Here is an 18,054-nt window from a genome sequence, read left to right as displayed (position 1 = left end):
TGGGAACACGTTGCTGCACTGTAGGAATGTGAGAATCCAGAATCTGCATCCATGCAACACACAACAAAATATAGGTAGTGTCCGTCCAAAAAAATCATCACATAACATTAAGCACATGAAAGATATAAGCTCTTCATTTATTAACTATCTAGAAAAGCAAATCTAATCTTAAAACAGAAATGAAAATGTTGAAAAAACAAGGAGTAAGGTTAGAAATACAGAGGATGCCCCATGGCATCAGATGTGTTCAGTATAGTGTATATTGAGCATTTGTCTGCTTTCAGGCAAATTTGTCGGCTGCTTGTCGGATGTGCCATGTCCAATTCTGCATATGGTAGGACTTTTTCCTATCCGAAAGTCAAGCTGCTCGCGGCCGTCTGATGCATCAAATCTTTTTCTCATTTTCTTTCTCTTGCGTTTTTTCTTCGTGGCACGCTGTATCACTGATGACATGGAACTTTCTGCTTCAAAGCTCTCAGATGTAGTATGTAAGATTTGTGTGACATGTCTTTCTTCATTTTGCACCTGCCCTGTCAAGGATGATGGATCAATCTCACAGGTGCCATGAGTTATAACTTGATCTTCTATGACTGGTGGATTAACCATGTGAGCATCAATCTGATTATTAATTTCCCTTTTATCCAGGTCATCTTCAATTATCCACTTTTCAATGGAACAAAGGACTTCATAATATGATGGAGCTGGCTGTAACAGATAAGGAGGCTCCTGATTTATTGACATTCTTTGGTTTCTTTCATCCTCTGACCATTGTTGAAACTTCTGAACCTGTATTTTAATGGCATCTATCTGACTAGAGTGTTCAACCTTTATAGCACTGATTTGCCTGGCATGGTCTTCTTCCATATCTTTTATTACTTTATCGTTCTTTTCCTTTATGGTCATCAAGTAATACTGCATAGAGTTTATCTCTTCCTTATGATTTGCTTGCATGGTAGCCAACTGATTATTGTGATCGAATGTCATGATAGTCAGTTCTTCATCCATAGTTAATAACTTGTTTTGCATAGAATTAATTTCCTTATCATGATTAGCTTTCATGGTCGTCATATTTTCCTCTAAGCCTGACATCTTGCTTTGCATAAAACTAATTTCTGTGTCATGATTAATCTTCATGGCCTCAATTTCCTTAGTATGCTGATTTTGCATGATTTCCATCTCCCTATTACGTTTTTCCAGGTGGGTGCGTAAAGTTCTCACATCATTGGCATAATTAGTTTGATTGATCTCCATATTTTTTACCAGTAGCATTAGTTCTTGTATAATTTGCCTTTGATCTTCCTTTTCATTGTCATTTGTCCCTGCGTTTCCACTCTCATGGATTTGATCTGCAATGGTACAGGTGGACGACACATTTTGATATGAAGAATTGTCTTGGAATCTTTCACCGACAGCTGGACGTTTTATAAGATTACTTTCATTCTGTTGCACAATTTTAGGGGCACAAGGCGAGCTATCTGGATAACCATATCTATCTCTAAAAGCGTTGACAATGTCTTGTAAAGAAGTGAAAGAATCCTTAGGACAACTGTTAAACCAATTCAAAGCATCACCCTCTAAAGAAAAGACAAAAAGACGCATTTTGACATCTTCATGATTATACTGAGGGGGTCTACAATATATGATCATTATATGAGTAAACAAGCCTAGATGTCTTTTAACAGCCACTGAATCACCACTTGAGAACAAAGGTAATTTAGAAATGGCCACTTTCGGAATATCATGGAGATCATCAGTAAAATGACATGGTTTAAACGAATAATCCATGATGAATAACGAGGGACCAAATGGATGATAGAATGAGATCTCTGCTCAAGAAAATTAATAAATGAAAGAAGTGGAGTCGCCACTTGAACAATGAGTCAAATTCTAGGATCCAAAAAGTAACCAACAAGCTGATATGAGAGAGGCTTCTTGTCTGGGAAAGTAAATGAAAAGAAATGGAGTCGCCACCTAAACAAAAAACGAACTAAAGAGTAGTTGCTGATATGACGAAAGATAAGGTGATGAAAAGATTCAAATAATGCCAAAAAATGTTGACTCTGCCAGCTCAAATGAGATATGCGAAAGATGAAAGAATGAAAAATGTCGTTGAAACGCCAGGGCCAGAAAAACTCTATCCCCGACAACGACGCCAAAAAATGTTGGCGTTGCCGGCTCAAACGAATGATAGAAAGATGAACGATGAATGATAAAAAGTCGTTGAAACACCGAGAATAAAATGTCCCCGGAAACGACGCCAAAAAATGTTGTCGCACGGATTGTCACGACAACGCTCAGACCGGGGGCTGTCACCCTGATCCCCGATCTCTCCGTTTAAGCCTGTCTCCCGTGCCTAAGGGGGGTAGACCCTATAGGAAAATGGATGACCAACTGTGAATCAGTTGGGTTGGGAGACACAAAAGGAAACCAACACTAAATTGATTTTATTAAACTAATAGACCAGTGCCTTTAATGATTAAATGATTATTTATCAAATACTGCAGAAATATGAACTCATTAACATTCATCTACCATCAGATAACTCAAGCAATGCAAGATATTCGATATACGCACAAGGCTTTAATAGTGATCCAACAATTAAAACTCAATAATGTCATTCCAGCAATTAAAATTCGAAGGATTAAATGCTTGAAATAGCCACATAATTTCAAATGCTAACTAGTTATCACTTTTACATAGCTAACTTCAAAATGAACATTAAGTGCATTTAGCTATAGGAAAATACCACAAAAGTCACCAAAATGATTTTTCGCTTTTTTGCTAAATTTTTTATTTTTTATTTTTATCCCAAAAATTAAACAAAACTAAATAAATCTAAAAACCTAAATAAAACTAAAATCTAGTAAACTAAAAGGAACTCCTATTACTTTTTATGATTTTATAATTTTTATATTTTTTATGATTTATAAATTTTAAATTCAAAATGAAACAAAAATAAAATCTAATCTAAAACTAAACCAAATAAAGATCTAACTAAGAAAAATAAAATGAAACTCGAATATATCTAAACCCCAAACTAAATTAAAATGGAAAACCAAAACATAACCCAAAATCATATTTATTTATTTATTTAATTTAAATTCTAAACTATTCAAATCTAAAACCTAAATTAAATCTAAAATTTTATTATTTTTTCTTTTTATTTTTATTATTGATTAAAGCTAACCTAACTATAAATCAAAATCAAAATAGGGAGACCAAACTCTGCTAAATAGAGAGCATAAAACCTAACTTTTATTTGTTTTTCTATTTTTTAATTATGAATTCATAAAACAGAACTTAAAAAAAAATCGAAATCTATTCTAACCTAAGAACCAAACAAAATCTAATTTAATGTATATACTTACAAAAGAAAACATGAAATCAAATGTTTTACGCTAAAAAAAAAAACTTACCCACGCATAGAAAAAGCTTTTTATTTGTATTGTTGTGTGCAGGTGACGGCGATAAACAGATTTGCGATGGGGGACGAGGATGGGTGAGCTCACGCGAAAATGCACGGAGGGCTAGTTGCAGGCAGCAGCATATGTGTGAGGGTTGATGCGGATTGATGCGAGAGCTGGCTGTGTGAGGAACAACGTAGGATATGGCAGCGGGAATAGAAACTTGCGTGAGTCTTTTGATCTGTTTTGCAGGGAGAGAGGCAACGTGAAGCTGGGATGAAGCCGCTGTGGGTTGCTGAGGAGCGTAAGTATGGCAGCAGTGAAATGCGATGTGGAAGAGAGCGGTGGATAGATATGCGTGAAGAGGCAGCGTGAATGAAAGCGGCGTGGGTTTGTATAGTTGAACGCAACGTGGAGATGGTGGGAAGAGGGATACGTGGAGGCGAGCCAAATAGCAAATCAATGAAAGGAAGCTGCAGGCTTGCGGAAGAAATAGGGAGGAGCTGCAAGCTTGGAGATTTCAGAATTACACGCAGTAATGATGTAACGCGCAGATGGAGTGAGGTTTAAAAAAAAAACGATTTTGCAGCCCCCAGAAAAATATTTCAAACTCCAGCAAATGATATTCACTCTTGTGCTTCAAAATTATCAATGAAACCCTCGTAGGATTTCTTCCAGATTTAAAACATTCGAAAAACCCTTAGACTGCAAAGCAGCTTAGATAAATCCTCGGAAATCTTCAGAAACCCTGCAACCTGTAATGGAGAGACAAACACCCAAAAATAATATGTGCAGAAAATGAAAATAAAACCCTTCAAACCAGCTACGAATTTACAGTATTTACAGATCTAAGGCTCTTTAGCAGCCAGATTTGTCAATAATCTACAGTTATATTTTTAGAATTTCAATTTTAATGTGAGGTGCTTTAGAAGACCCTGCATGCATTCTTAAAAAATTTCAGATGATAAGCCCGGGATTAAAACTGGCTGGGTTCTTTCAGAAAACACAATCTGAGAGTTGGCTGGTTCAGCCGAGAACTTCCTCTAACGCCTGGTAAACTCAAAACTAAGATTTCCTGCACAGCTTAAAATCAACTATTAACATAGAGGGAGAAAACAATAGTGAAACCTAGATCAAATGGAGATACCTGCCATTATATTTCAGGATCTAAACTATCATTCAAACCCCAGAGATCAGACAAGATACCTGTGCCTGAATCAATCTTCATCAAGCTAAAATCAATAACTGAAAATAAAATTATGCAGAAAAATAAATCATCTTACAGCATTTTCAGAAGAGTAACACCAGCAAGATTTTCAACCCCAAAGTCTTTCTTTATTGCACAAAAAATGACTACAAGAGAGCTTTCTTTAGCACCAGACTCTCAGATCCAATCTGATCTGAAATGACCCCTAGCACCCTATTTAAAGGAAAAATTCCCAACAGCTAGTTCGAGTGATCCATGTCAAACTAATCTCGACCGTCGATGAGGATCAAGATTTCTTTTAATCTCATCTGTCGAATTTTTAAATGCATTTTTATATATTAAACAATTAAAATTCTGCATTTATTTACTCAAAAGTTTGACTTTTATTATTTTATTTTATTTTTCAAGTTTTTGTTTATTTTTTAATTTATTTTTTAAATTTTATTTTATTTATTATTATTATTTTTTATTTAAATTTTTTATTTTTATTTTTTAGTTTTTTTTTTTTTTTTTTTTATTATTTATATCTTTTATATATATATATTTTATTTTTATTTTTTCAATTTTTAAATAGATCCTCGAACTTAGCCTTTGGAAAAATCAACTAGGACCTAGGACTTATGACTTATGAGGGGATTAAAACATTTTCTAACCCTCAAGACACTTTACATCATGACTTTTACAATTTTACATCTCAAGGGGGAAAACCCATTTGACATAGACCCTCATAGACCACCCAGTTCTGCGACACAACTGTAATCTAGCAGGTCAACGCTCTAGGATTCCCCTAAGATTCTAATGACAAAATTCATTCCGGCTTTGGGGTTAGGCTGAAGGAAAACTCTGCTGATCATGGATCGGTGAGACAAAAAACCTTACGAAACGTAGATTATCACTAGAAAATTAGGTCCACCTAGGCAATTTACATACATGACTCAGCTCTGCTAAGATTATTTACAATTCACACATGCAAACTGGGTTTACAAAACAATATGGTCGGGTTGATGATGATAGGCACGGACACGTTGCTCAAGTGCTATCCCTTTTGTGAAAAAGGGGGTGTACTGCTAATGAGTAGTCGACACATAGTGGTCAACACCTTCCAATAGATGGTCCACCATCCTTCAAGAAGCATGTTTGATTAGAGAGAGCATTGACCAGAGCATAAGTGGAGTCTTCTGATGTGAGCTATATGTGGGCCATCATAGGGCTATTGGTTGGCTATTTGACAAATGAGGAGAAACAAATTCTCCTATGGGTTACACACTTTTGGTGGGTGATCGGTCCAAAGTGATCAATATGGAGTTTAAAATTTAAATGCAATATGTTGTAATTGTAATTGTGGGTAGCCCTAGCATGAGGGTTATGCACATTTCTTTGTCAAGTGTTGGAGAAATTAGTGGATTTTCTATATGTAAAAGTCCATTTGAATGTGGAGTGGTTGTCTGGTTATTATAATATCCTTAATTCTATGCCTCAAAAGTATGAGTATGCATTGAAAGTAGCACATCATGGTCACACATGAGGATTTGATGGTCAGTTGGGTTGCCGATCATGGGGGTTGGATTGAATGACATTGATGCATTTTGTGAAGACAAAGTGTTTGCAACCATTAGTTGATGCAGTTTGTGAAACAAAGTGTTTGCAACCGTTTGTTATTGTGGAGGTAAATAGTTTTGGAGAACTGTAGATTGTTGAGGAGGAGTAATTCGTTGGGATTGGGACCATAATCATTGTACTTCAGTAATGGAAAGACAAAGATGTTGTTGGTGGCACAGATCATACAAGGAAATCTTTGGTTTTTGACCTCCTTGCATGGGTTGATTACTTTGGTTTTGGTTCCTGTTGTCCTCACCATTACTATTGTTGTGAGGTCTATTGCCCCAACACTATTAATGTTAATAGGTCTACTGCCATCTTGCCCTTGATCTTGATTATTATTGTTACAATTATTTTTTCTGCATTTTCTTTTTTCCTTTTGTATAGTTGATAATTCTTTTGGCCATAGATCATGTTTTGGGCCATATTTTGATTCAAAGAGAGGGGTGGGGCTAGGTTCATTTTGTAGGAAGGCAAAGTGGGTTTGTTTAATGGACAAACTTAATCCGAATAGGAGAGGAGAGGAAAATCCACTAAGGATATATAAATATATACATACATTATATATATATATATATATATATTCCATTTTTCCTTTGTTTGGTTGATGATTCTCTTGGTCTTGATCATTTTTTGGGCCATATATTGATTCAAAGAGAGGGGCGGGGCTAGGTTTAATTTGGAGGGAAAAGTGGGTGTGTTTAATGGACAAACCTGTTTGAAAACTATAAAAAAACGTCCAATCCAAATGGATAACTATAATTCTACTACCTTGTGATATTTGTTTGACAATGATTGGTACCTTTTAATGATAATTCACTGGGCAAGAATTTATTTCACATCATTTCAAAACCAATGTCAACATTTTTCAATGCTGATTTTCTATTTGTGATTTTGCCGGCTATTTAACTGACAAGAATGTTGGTCCCTTTGCCAGATATTCTTCGAGGGAGAGACACTGACAGTTGTGTGGATAAATCTCAGACAAGCTCACAAGAGGCAGAACATCAGGCTTTTACTACACAATATAGGCCAAATATTGTTAAGTGCCTGCAGGGTCAAGAAGGAGGTTTAAGTTGCCCTTTGACATCTAGTCCTAAAGGATATTGTGGAAGGCGTCAGCAAAAGTGGAGATCATTATTTGAAGGTATTGTTTTTGCTAAAAGCAAATATTTCTTTATGAGAGTTTGTCTTGAGTTAATGTGATAACACTGGTAGCTGGTTGTGTTTGTTTTTGAATGAGACAGAAGCCATGTGATGTCGTCTATGAATGCAATGGGTCTTAATCTAGTTATATTTGTGCTTGTAGATTTAGATCCGTAACTCCTGAAGGAAATACTCTTCTAACAAAAAACTGACAATGTGTTAGAATAAATGTTCTTCATTCTCAGATTAACTGACCCTTAGGATCTGTATTGTTCCAGGTTGGGATTCACTTGGTAAACAATTTGAAGGGCCAGCAGTATGGTTGGAGCGAAAAACATATTCCTCATGGATCCCAACTTGGAGTGCCTACACATCAAGTGTAGCTCTCGCACAGCCTCTTGGAAGAATGGATGTACGTTTGTGAATATGTGATGTTTACCGCAAAATTTACTTAGGCTTTGGCAATAGATTACTGAAGGTTTTTATTGTCAGGCGTTGTTGAAGCTCAGTAGTATTTTTTTCTCCCTATAGCTTAATTGCTTTCCCTTATTGATTGCAAGATTCCTTTGAACTTCAATAAATATTGATTGATAAGAAATCAGTTGCTTGTTTTTATTTGGGTCTGTCAATAGGAGGTTGATTTGGATTACGTAAGCATTTTGCCTTTCTGATTTCATTGTAGACTGATACTTAGATTTGTTTCTATTGAAGTCCTTTGGTTAATCCCAAGAACAAGATCTGGCAGTCACCATTCGAATTATCCTGAGTTCATCTGTGTTTGTTTTCCAGCAAGGTGTTCAGAAGGTTCTGGATGTCAGATTTCATCCTAATGGATTGGCTCAACTTGTCTGCAGCTCAAATGAGGTCAGCTTATGATCTATCTGCATTTGATTATTGGACTCTGAATGATTATTTGCTTTAACTAGCTTTTCACTTAGTGTTTGATTGTGGTCCTCATTTTTTGTATCTCCAATTTTCACCATAGTGAAGCCTTGCAATAACAATTGAGATTATACTGTAAGAAGTTAGAAGTATACTTGTGCAGTTTTGGCATTCATTTCCATGATGGTCCTATCCAATTGATGATGTCAAAATGTGTGCAGGAGCTAATGTTTTTTGAATTGTTGTGTCAGGCTCCAAATGAACTGCTACTGTACAATCTAATAGCTGGAAGGGCAACAGAATTGGCTGGTCATAATTGTCAGGTATTTATTCCCTAGATGAGAGTACAGTTCTGTAAGGACCACATACACAATTGCAGACATTCCATATCAGATAAGAGAGACGCTTCATTGATATTATTGCAAATGTGTAATGTGTTATGATAGAGACTCTAATGCTCTCCCTTAATGGTCGTATTCAACATAGCTGCTTGTCCAAACGTACCCAACTTATTTGGGCCAAGCAATCTGTAAAAAGTGTAAAAATCTCAACTGCATGACATATAATTCAAATCGTTGATGTAGAACAAGTCACATCACGAACCAGTTGCTTGACCATTGACTCACCAGGAGGATGGGAATTAATGTTGCCTAAAGAGTGTAATATTTAGCCTTTTTACCATTGATTTAAATTCTAACTTATCCAATAAACACATCTCTTACACACCTTGTTAGTACCACAAGCTGATGCTTGATATATATATTTGTTGGATGTGGTTCATGGACTCTGGAGATCAGTGACCGCTACATCCACAGAAACGGTCCTGGGTAGATTCCTTAGGGATCGGCCCCACCGGCTCAAATTGGAGCCTAACCCCTGAGGGTGTCGAGGGCTATTGATGCTTGATATATATATATATATATATAATTGTTAAATAACGAAAAGACATTTTAACAAAAAGACAAAAGGATGCATCTCAAAGTGAAAAGGCAACCCTTTCTTGGTATTTATAACGTATAATGGCCCCTGCATTGTATTCTATCATCCTATACATGTTCAATCTCATGCATTTCTATAAATTATTTATTATCCTTATGGATTTCTTTATTCTGATTGAAATACTTTGGATATTTAATTGGTGAACCAAATTGTTTGTCATAGTTGGTATCAGAGCAATTCTGATCTCAGTCGTTGGCCACTAGACCTTTGGTCAAATCTCGTTTCCCTTGGCAACAAAAATATTGGCTTTTTGACCACATTAAATTTTGGTAGAGTTTCTCTGCTTCCAGTCTTTGACCAAAAATATAAAAACCCTTGACCATTAAAATTTTGTCGTTGAAGAAATAATTGTTCTGCTACAAGCTTGAAGAAACCAGAAATCACCATTGAAGTTACATATGATTCAGAAAATTATCGTAATATTACAGCAGTCAGAATTTAGGTGTTGCAACATGAAATAATTATAAATATCACTACTTAATAACCACAATAGCTATTCTGGAGTAAGTCTGATGCATTGACTGCGATTTGAAGGACCACAATATTTGGTTAGAAATAATTGCTAAGCCGGAAGGAAGAATTGTTGAATAGATGCTTAAATATTTCCGCCATTCCAAATCCCTATTATTGGATCAGCAAACCCAATGTAAAGGAACAGCCACGATAAAGGGCAATCGCGAACCAGCAAAAGAATCTGTCATGAATTGGCAGTGGCCAGCAAACATTGTTGACGATTCCAAGGAAACAGCCTATTAACCTTCTGGACTGGCTAGTGTGCATTACAAAGTCATTGCGATATCTGTTCCTATTAGGCCACAACAGGCTATCAACCATTCTAACATTTAGAAGAACGTGAAATACCAGTGAAAGACGGCCCTATTACCCACTACTTTCTGTCATGATTTAGAAGAGAAGGTTGTCCGATCTGTGGTTGCCATAAAGCTATTATTGGAAGCGAAGATATACAGCAGGACAAGGGCAATCGAGGATTTGCGCCGGTTTAAATAAATGTGATGGTTGGAGGAAATCAGATTTGCATTGTAGTGGAAAGAAAATCTGTGCTTTCTATTCTAATTGATTATTAATTTCACAAATATAACTTTAATATGGGATAAGGTTATTGGTATATATTATTTAAGTGTATGAAAAAAGGGAATAAAAGCATAAGGAAAAAATTATAAGCCGGAGAAAATATAGGATTCCTAATAAGTAGTGTTACCCACCAAAATTAGGTAACCCCTAGGAGAAAATTCCCCCTCCCCCTCAATTGATCAGCGAACCAACCAACAGCCTTATGATGATCCACAGATAGCTTTGCTTTAAAGTTCTTCACCTATGTTCCGGCCAGTGCTCTCTCCCATCTACCATACTTCTTGAAGGAAGGTGGGTCATCTATCAAAAGGTACTCTAGCCATTTTTCTAAGCATATTCTTTCATTAATGTTAGGGCATATTAATATGGAATCGGGATAGTGAGTATACTTGGGAGATTAGCGTTTACCCTTAGTCCAATGTGACCTCCCCTAATGCCTTTCTTTTTCTTCCATTGTTTACAAGGGGCACTAATAGGAGAGACTGATTGACATAAGTGTGCCCAAGGTAACCCATACTTACCACTTTCCATCATTTGCTTATATTCACTTTCATTCTTTGGGTTGATTGTCATTGGTCATTGGGATTGGTGCTCTATATCCACATCTCTGAGTTAGGGCTTGGAAACTTTTCCTAAGAGGTTGATGCAGCTGAAAGAAAGATGAAAAACATATGAACTATGAAGCGCAAATTGAAAGAAAATGGAAAATGCAAAAGATAGTCGGGACATGTGAAAAGCACATGGGAAAAAGCCTAGCATGAGTACCACCCCTCTCATTAGCCATAACCCGGTTCCTAAGGATTTCATACTCTATGTAAATAAAAGAACTTATGAATGTCCCAAATCTGATGAGCGATAAATTGCTACATCTACAAGGGGTATTGGAAAAGCATAAAGCAAGTTGGTTACCCAAGCTATGCATGAAAGAAAGAAAATCATTAAAGTAAAAGGCGCGCTGGAGGGGTGGAAAATCTAGGCCGAGGAAAGGGTTAACTCATGCCTCTATGATTATTTCCTCTTATCACCATTATACTGAAGATGTTGGGCAAATATCCGTTTTGCTGGGGAGAAGGAGAAATTCTGAGCCAGAAGCTAGGCAGAGGGTCCGTAGGCAAAGAGTATTAGTTTCCCAGACCACAACATACGAGATAGTGAGAGGAGATGCAGTTCCAAGCTTGTGGGACGTAGTAGCTGCGTAGGCTGACGCAGTGACTGTGCAGAGGGAGTAAGGAGCAACTCAATTCGAGCTGAGGTCAGTGTGGGATCACCTGTGGAGTGAGAAATTTTTCTCACTAGTTATTATTGTTAGTTATTTCTTTGCTTGGATTGATAGTTTAAGCATCCATAGTTTGTATTTAGATTTTCACCACTGCATAATATTAAAACCCTCAGTTGCTGCACCGGTTTTCCCGAGTTAGGTTTTTCTGGGGATTTAGTCCAAAAATAAAGGTGCCATATTGTGTGTGTGCATCTATTTCTTCTAGCGTTTTTATTTCTTTCGCAGTATTTGTTTTGTGAAGGTTGTAGTGTATTTGTTTCGATATTTTCTGTAGCACACAACAAATAATTTGTTTAATTAAATTAACAAATAGAAGAAATAACATCAGTTTCTGCAATAGAATCAGGTGATCGATTTTTCACATGGTATCACAACGTAGATTGTAAGTCGAAGAGCTCAGTGGCAGAAGGGAAGAGGAATTTCGTAGCCCTGCGTAAGCAATAGTTCGAAACCCTTAGAGGCAGTGCATTTTCTTGGCCAAGAGGGCTAATTTCTTGAGGAAAATTTGATTTCTCTGAGAGAGCGACAAAGAAATCAGATTTCTCCAGTTCGTGGATTACCAGAGGCAGAGGGAGCAGCCAATATTTTCCTTGCAGAGTAGATCTCTTGCTTGATGCAGTATTTTGCAGTAGTTGCTAGTCCAAAATAGCGTTAGGAGGATGAAAGAGCACACACTGAGGGAAATTTTCGTCAAGGGACTTCTAGCTTCAAAAGTTCAATTCTCTCTTGCAGATCAATAGTTGTTGTGAGCAGATTTACTCACTCCACCAAGGAGTATGTAGAGTCTAGCAGCAGCTAAGCAGAAGAGAAGAGGAGAATTTTGACTTATTTGGTTGAGTTGGCCACTGCCGGACTACGAGATCAGGACAGGTTGGACGGTGCTTCCAACTATGTCATTTGGAAGGCAAGGATGTCCTTCCTTCTGGATGTATATGGCATGAAGCCATTTATAGGTGTAGTGGTAGCTATCCCCACAGATGCCAATCAACTAAAGGAATATTGAAAGGAGATGGCGAGGGCAAAGAGATTGATTCTTGATGTTGTTTGAGATCACATTGTATCACACATAGTGGGCCAGGGAACGACCAAGGAGATGTGGGATTTCCACACTATACCAAGGCACTTCCGAGCAACGGAAGATGTAATTGGAGGAAAAGTGGAGATGCACCAGGGTGTAGAAGGGGGAACACATAGACCCCTACCTCACCAGGATTCAGGAGATTCGGGATTAGCTGTCAATTGTTGGAGTAACACCTCAAGCCACAGAGCTAGTACAATTGGCACTCAACAGTGTCTCCAAGGAGTGGCAAGTATTCGCCCAAAGCATTTTGGGCAGAGAAACCTTGCCAATGTGGGACCGGATGCGGGCCGATTTGCAGCAGGAAGAGTTGAGGCGAGACTTAGTGAAGAGCTCAATCAATGGCAGCAGCAACAGATTGAAGCAAGTGAAGGAGGAGGAGGATGTGGCCCTCGCATTGAAGGGTCCCAGTCATGGACAGGGGCAGCAGAGGAGAAAGAAAGACCTGTCGAAAGTCAAGTGTTTTAGATGTGGTGAGCTTGGCCACTACAACACCCAGTGTCCTTTCAGGAAGACAGACAAGGAGGAGAAGTAGGACCAACAGGAAGCATCAACAGAGATCGATATGCTTTCCTCCATGTTGGAGGAAGACTTTGCCATGTATGCTGACATACTCCCGGGAGTGAAATGGGGTGACTTGGTATTGTAGCCTCTGAGTGCTACAGATGGGCTAGATCCTTGAGGAGGTCCACCTCTTGAATCAGAACCTTGCCACGGGAGCCCACAGTATTTTAGTAGCAGGATGGATTAGTGGCAATAGATGCATTCAGATGCTAGAGTGACTGATGCAGAGTCTAGTTTGTTAATTTATGGTATGTTCTATGCTTAGAGCAGTTTACTTCTTTTTCTTATTATTATCCACAGATTAGCAATCACATGTACATTAAGTAAAGTGCAGATAGAACATTAAACGATCGACAGAAAAACAAGCCAAGACAAGAGACACAAGATGTGGCAGCTAGCCAGGGACAGACCCCAATGTGGGGAAACCCTTTGATCAAATCTTCTTTTATTTTCAATAATTCAGCAGAGAGAAATAGTACATAAATATGATTTACATCAGCAACAACAAACCCTAGATCAACCCTCAACTAGGGTAGACAATATCTTGCAAACCGACCGTCGGATCGGCTTGATTCCTTCACCAAAAAATGCGGCCTTCTGAGGAGAGTCAGTTCCACCTACAGCGCAGTTCTGAGAGAGAGTCTGATGGTCAATGCTGGTCAAACTTCTGATCTGCAGTTGTAGCCCTAAATTCTGCGTCCTTCCTTCCACACGTGTGAGAGAAGAGTCTCTTTCTGCGCAGTAGGAGAAGAGCCTCTTTTCTGCATAGGAGAGAGAGAGATGTGATGAGAGTGAGAGTGCAAATGAGGAAAAGACCTCCTATATTTATATACAAATGTTGATGATGAATAGATGCATCTGTTGGGCTTTTGAGCCTACATGAGTTGTTGGTCAACCTGATAATTTTCCCATAATCAAAATAAATTCATATTTCCATAAATACTTATCGAAATCGGATGATCTTTAGATCAATCCTACACCTCTCGACGAGAGGAATCTAGGAAAAATATTATCAGCCATGAATAAGGTGATCCACATGGAGTTGGCCCTAGTTGCCAATTTTAACACTCCCTCTCAACTAGGGAGAATTTCATCAGCAATTCGTCTATCGGTCACTACTATTCATCCATCAAATGCACTGCCCTATACAGCTTGACCCCAGCTCTGCTCTGCTTTGTTCTGCCTTGTGATGATCTGCTTTGCTCTGCTCGAATTATGAAGAAGAAGTGATCGAGGATGTATCTTACCATCCTCCACTGACTCAAAGTTAGTCTTAGAGTGTGTACCACTGGTCTCAGACCAGTCCTCAACCGACTCGAAGTCAGTGTCATAGTGGGTACAACTCCTACCATTGGTCCCAGACCCGTATCATTGATCCTAGATCAATGAAGGTCATCCTAGCATAGGGCGTACGGGAGATACAACGATGTGTCCGTCGGTACTACTATGGTCCCTATCCTCATTTCCCCATTCATTGATTAGATGAGAGGTACTTCCCATGAGTCCCAGACTGCATGGGTAGGATGCCTCGACAGGAGAACTAATCATCCTGTCCACAGGAGAGCGAATCATCCTGTCCAATGGATGCCACGGAGAACTAATCATCCTGACCCACACGAGAGCGAATCATCCTGTTCCACAATCGCCATGGAGAACACATCATCCAGGCCTCACAGGAGAACTAATCATTCTGCTACACAATTGTCATGGAGAACACATCATCCAGACCTCACGGGAGAACTAATCATCTTGCTACATAGTCGTCATGGAGAACACATCATCTAGACCTCACAGGAGAACTAATCATCCTGCTACATAGGCGCCACGGGGTGTCATCGAGAAAGTTTTGATTCTTTTACCATGTACATGTACACCACTAAGGGATGGTGAGTCACCTTGTGGTCATATGTCGCTCCAAGAAGTACCCTGCACGCACCCCCCCCCCAAAGCTCCAAGAACTCCCTACATCATATAGGACCCTCATCAAAGGGTTTCTGAACGACACCAAGTCGTTCTTGGAAAGTCAAAAAATATGACCTTTCCTAGTGGCTTTGTCAGAATGTCGGCGACCTGTTCATCTGTACCGATATGTTGGAGCCTTATAGCTCCCCGCTGCACCATATCTCGAATATAGTGGTACTTGATATCGATATGCTTGGAGCGATCATGAAATACAGGATTCTATGATAAACAAATCCCACTGTGGTTATCACACAGGGTCACAGAGGTATCCAATGTAAATCCAAACAGCTCACTGAAGAGCTTTCATAACCAGACTGCCTCACAGGTGGCCATGCTAGCAGCAATATACTCTACCTTGGCGGTGCTCAAAGCCACCGACTTTTGCTTCCTGCTCATCTAGGATATCAAAGTAGATCCCAAGTAGAAATAGCACCCGAAAGTGCTCTTACGATCCACCACACTGTCTGCCCAATCAGCATTAGTGTATCCAAGTAGTCTCACATCTCCGACAGTGTATCTTAACCCATAAGTAATTGTGCCACGAAGATATCTCAACAAATTCTTGGCACCAATCCAATGTATGTGGTGAGGTTCAACCATATGTTGACTCAACGTGTTGACTGCGAAGCATATATCTGGACGGGAGTTCACTAAGAACATTAATGCTCCAACAAGTTGACGATACTCGATGGCATTTTGTAAAACAGGTCCAGCAGTGCTACTGCTTAACTTCTTAAAGTCAAGCTCCATTGAGGTAGTTACAGGCTTGCAGTCCACCATACCGAATCTTTCTAATATGTTCACCACATATTTTCCTTGAGATAGGAAAATTTCCCTTGGCTTCTGCCAGACTTCAAGTCCTAGGAAACAGTGCATTAGTCCTAGGTCCTTCATTTCAAATTCAGAAGCCAACTCCCTCTTACATTTGTGAATGAGAGGGTCTGCACCTGTTAGAAAGAGGTCATCCACATACAGCACCAGTATGAGAGGTTTGTCATCTTCAACCTTAAAGTAAAGGTTAGGATCAGCTTCACTCCTAGTGAATCCCAACTTCATCAAGTAGCTATCGATCCTCTCATACCATGCTCGGGGTGCTTGCTTCAGCCCATAAAGAGCCTTCTTCAACCTGCTTACATGAGATTTTCGATCATACATCTCAAATCCTTCGGGTTGCTCCACGTAGACCTCTTCTTTGATCGAATCATGCAAGAAAGCGGTCTTGACATCCATCTGATGTAGGTTCCATCCTTGTGAAGCCGCAAGGGCTATAATCGAGTGGATGGTGGTATATTTGGCAACAGGTGCAAATATCTCGTCATAGTTATACCTTCCTTTTGGGAGAAGCCACGAGCGACAAAACAAGCCTTATACTTTTCCGTACTTCCATCTGCTGCATTCTTTATCTTGTAAAGCCATTTAGAAGTGACAATTGTCTTGTCCTAGGGTCTGGGAACTACTTCCTAGACATCATTCTTCATAATAGACTCATATTCTTTGGTCATAGCATCCTTCCATACTTGATGCTTGACGTCATCTGAGAATCATGAAGGCTCATTTTGTATGATCGTGCTCATGATGGTCAGGTATCCCTAATACCTGTTAGGTTTCTTACTTTCACAGAAGGTTCCTCGAGGTGTAGTGTGTCCTTCAACATCATCGACTAGCCCCCTAAGCCAAGAGGGCCTCTTCCTAGAAGAGGAAGGCTCAGGTGGATCAATAGGATCTATGGGTTCATCCACATCGGGCATTGTTACATCATCTTTTTCTTTCGGTTCCCTGGTGTTAGCTTCTTGAGAGCTCCTCAAAGTAGGAAGATTGTCCACCTTGCTGAGAGCCATATCTTCGTCAAAGGTGACATCATGACTAATCATGACTTCCCTTTGACCGGCTACATAGATTCTATAGCCCTTAGTATTTTCACCATAGCCCATGCAGATTCCTTTCTTTTCAGATGCACCCAATTTATTCCTTTTCTCTTTCGACACATGAAAATATACAGGGCTTCCAAAAATTCTAAAATGAGATACGTCAGGTTTCTTACCGGTGAACATTTCTTCAGGAGTCTTGGAACCCAATGCTTGATGAGGGCATTCGTTTTGTACATATACAACGATGTTTGCAGCTTTGGCCCATAGAAACTTCGGAAGTCTTTGATCATGGAGCATGGCACAGATAGCTTCCACAATCGTACGGTTCTTCCTTTCCGCCACACCATTTTGTTCAGGGGTATATGGTGTAGTAGTCTCCCTCTTAATGCCAGCCTCTTTACAAAAGTCATGAAACTCGTTAGATTCATATTCAGTTGCATTATCAGTCCTTAAGATCTTGATCTTCTTTTCGGTTTGATTCTCGATCAAGGCTTTGAAGTGTCGAAACCAAGAGAACACTTCATCCTTCTTTTTCAAGAAGTATATCCATGTCTTTCGAGAATAGTCATCTGTAAAAGTAAGATAATATGAATATCCTCCCAAGGAGTTCACAAGCATCATACTAGATATGTCTGGGTGAACCAATTGTAATATATCGGAGGTCTTGCTTTGGATTGAGGGGAATGGTCCCCTTTTGATCTTTCCTTCGGCACATCCCGGACATACACCTTCTTTCTCTACTCGGAATTCGGGCATCCCTGTCACCATTTGTCTTACATCGGGTAGAGCTTTATAATGAAGGTGGGCAAACCTCCGATGCCAAAGTTTGGACTAAAGAGATGTGTCACAAGACATGACATCTAGCGGACTTCCACCGGCCTAATATAATGAATCAACTCGAAACCCAAGAGTAAAAGCATCTTTAACATTGTTTTTCCATACACGTACCTTGCCATCGCTGAAGGTCACCTTGT

At 39.1% G+C, this 18,054-nt stretch overlaps 1 protein-coding gene across 3 annotated transcripts in view; it reads left to right on the top strand.

The window, feature by feature from the left end:
- LOC149264212 (ribonucleoside-diphosphate reductase subunit beta) overlaps window positions 1-18,054 on the top strand; it is a 363,007-nt gene that overhangs the window by 109,106 nt on the left and 235,847 nt on the right. For all 3 annotated transcript variants that reach the window (XM_089427652.1, XM_089427649.1, XM_089427655.1), the window contains exons 7-10: window positions 7,148-7,357; window positions 7,635-7,768; window positions 8,146-8,220; window positions 8,490-8,561. In XM_089427652.1, the coding sequence (XP_089283778.1) occupies window positions 7,148-7,357; window positions 7,635-7,768; window positions 8,146-8,220; window positions 8,490-8,561 (491 nt within the window). The remainder of the gene's footprint in view (window positions 1-7,147; window positions 7,358-7,634; window positions 7,769-8,145; window positions 8,221-8,489; window positions 8,562-18,054) is intronic.

This window comes from Pinus tabuliformis, chromosome 6 (assembly GCF_031772625.1).
Source record: "Pinus tabuliformis cultivar Carrire ecotype Pingquan chromosome 6, CPIR1, whole genome shotgun sequence".
Taxonomy (NCBI): Eukaryota; Viridiplantae; Streptophyta; class Pinopsida; order Pinales; family Pinaceae; genus Pinus; species Pinus tabuliformis.
Note: the sequence above shows the minus strand (reverse complement) of the source record. Positions and strands in the feature narration are given on the sequence as shown.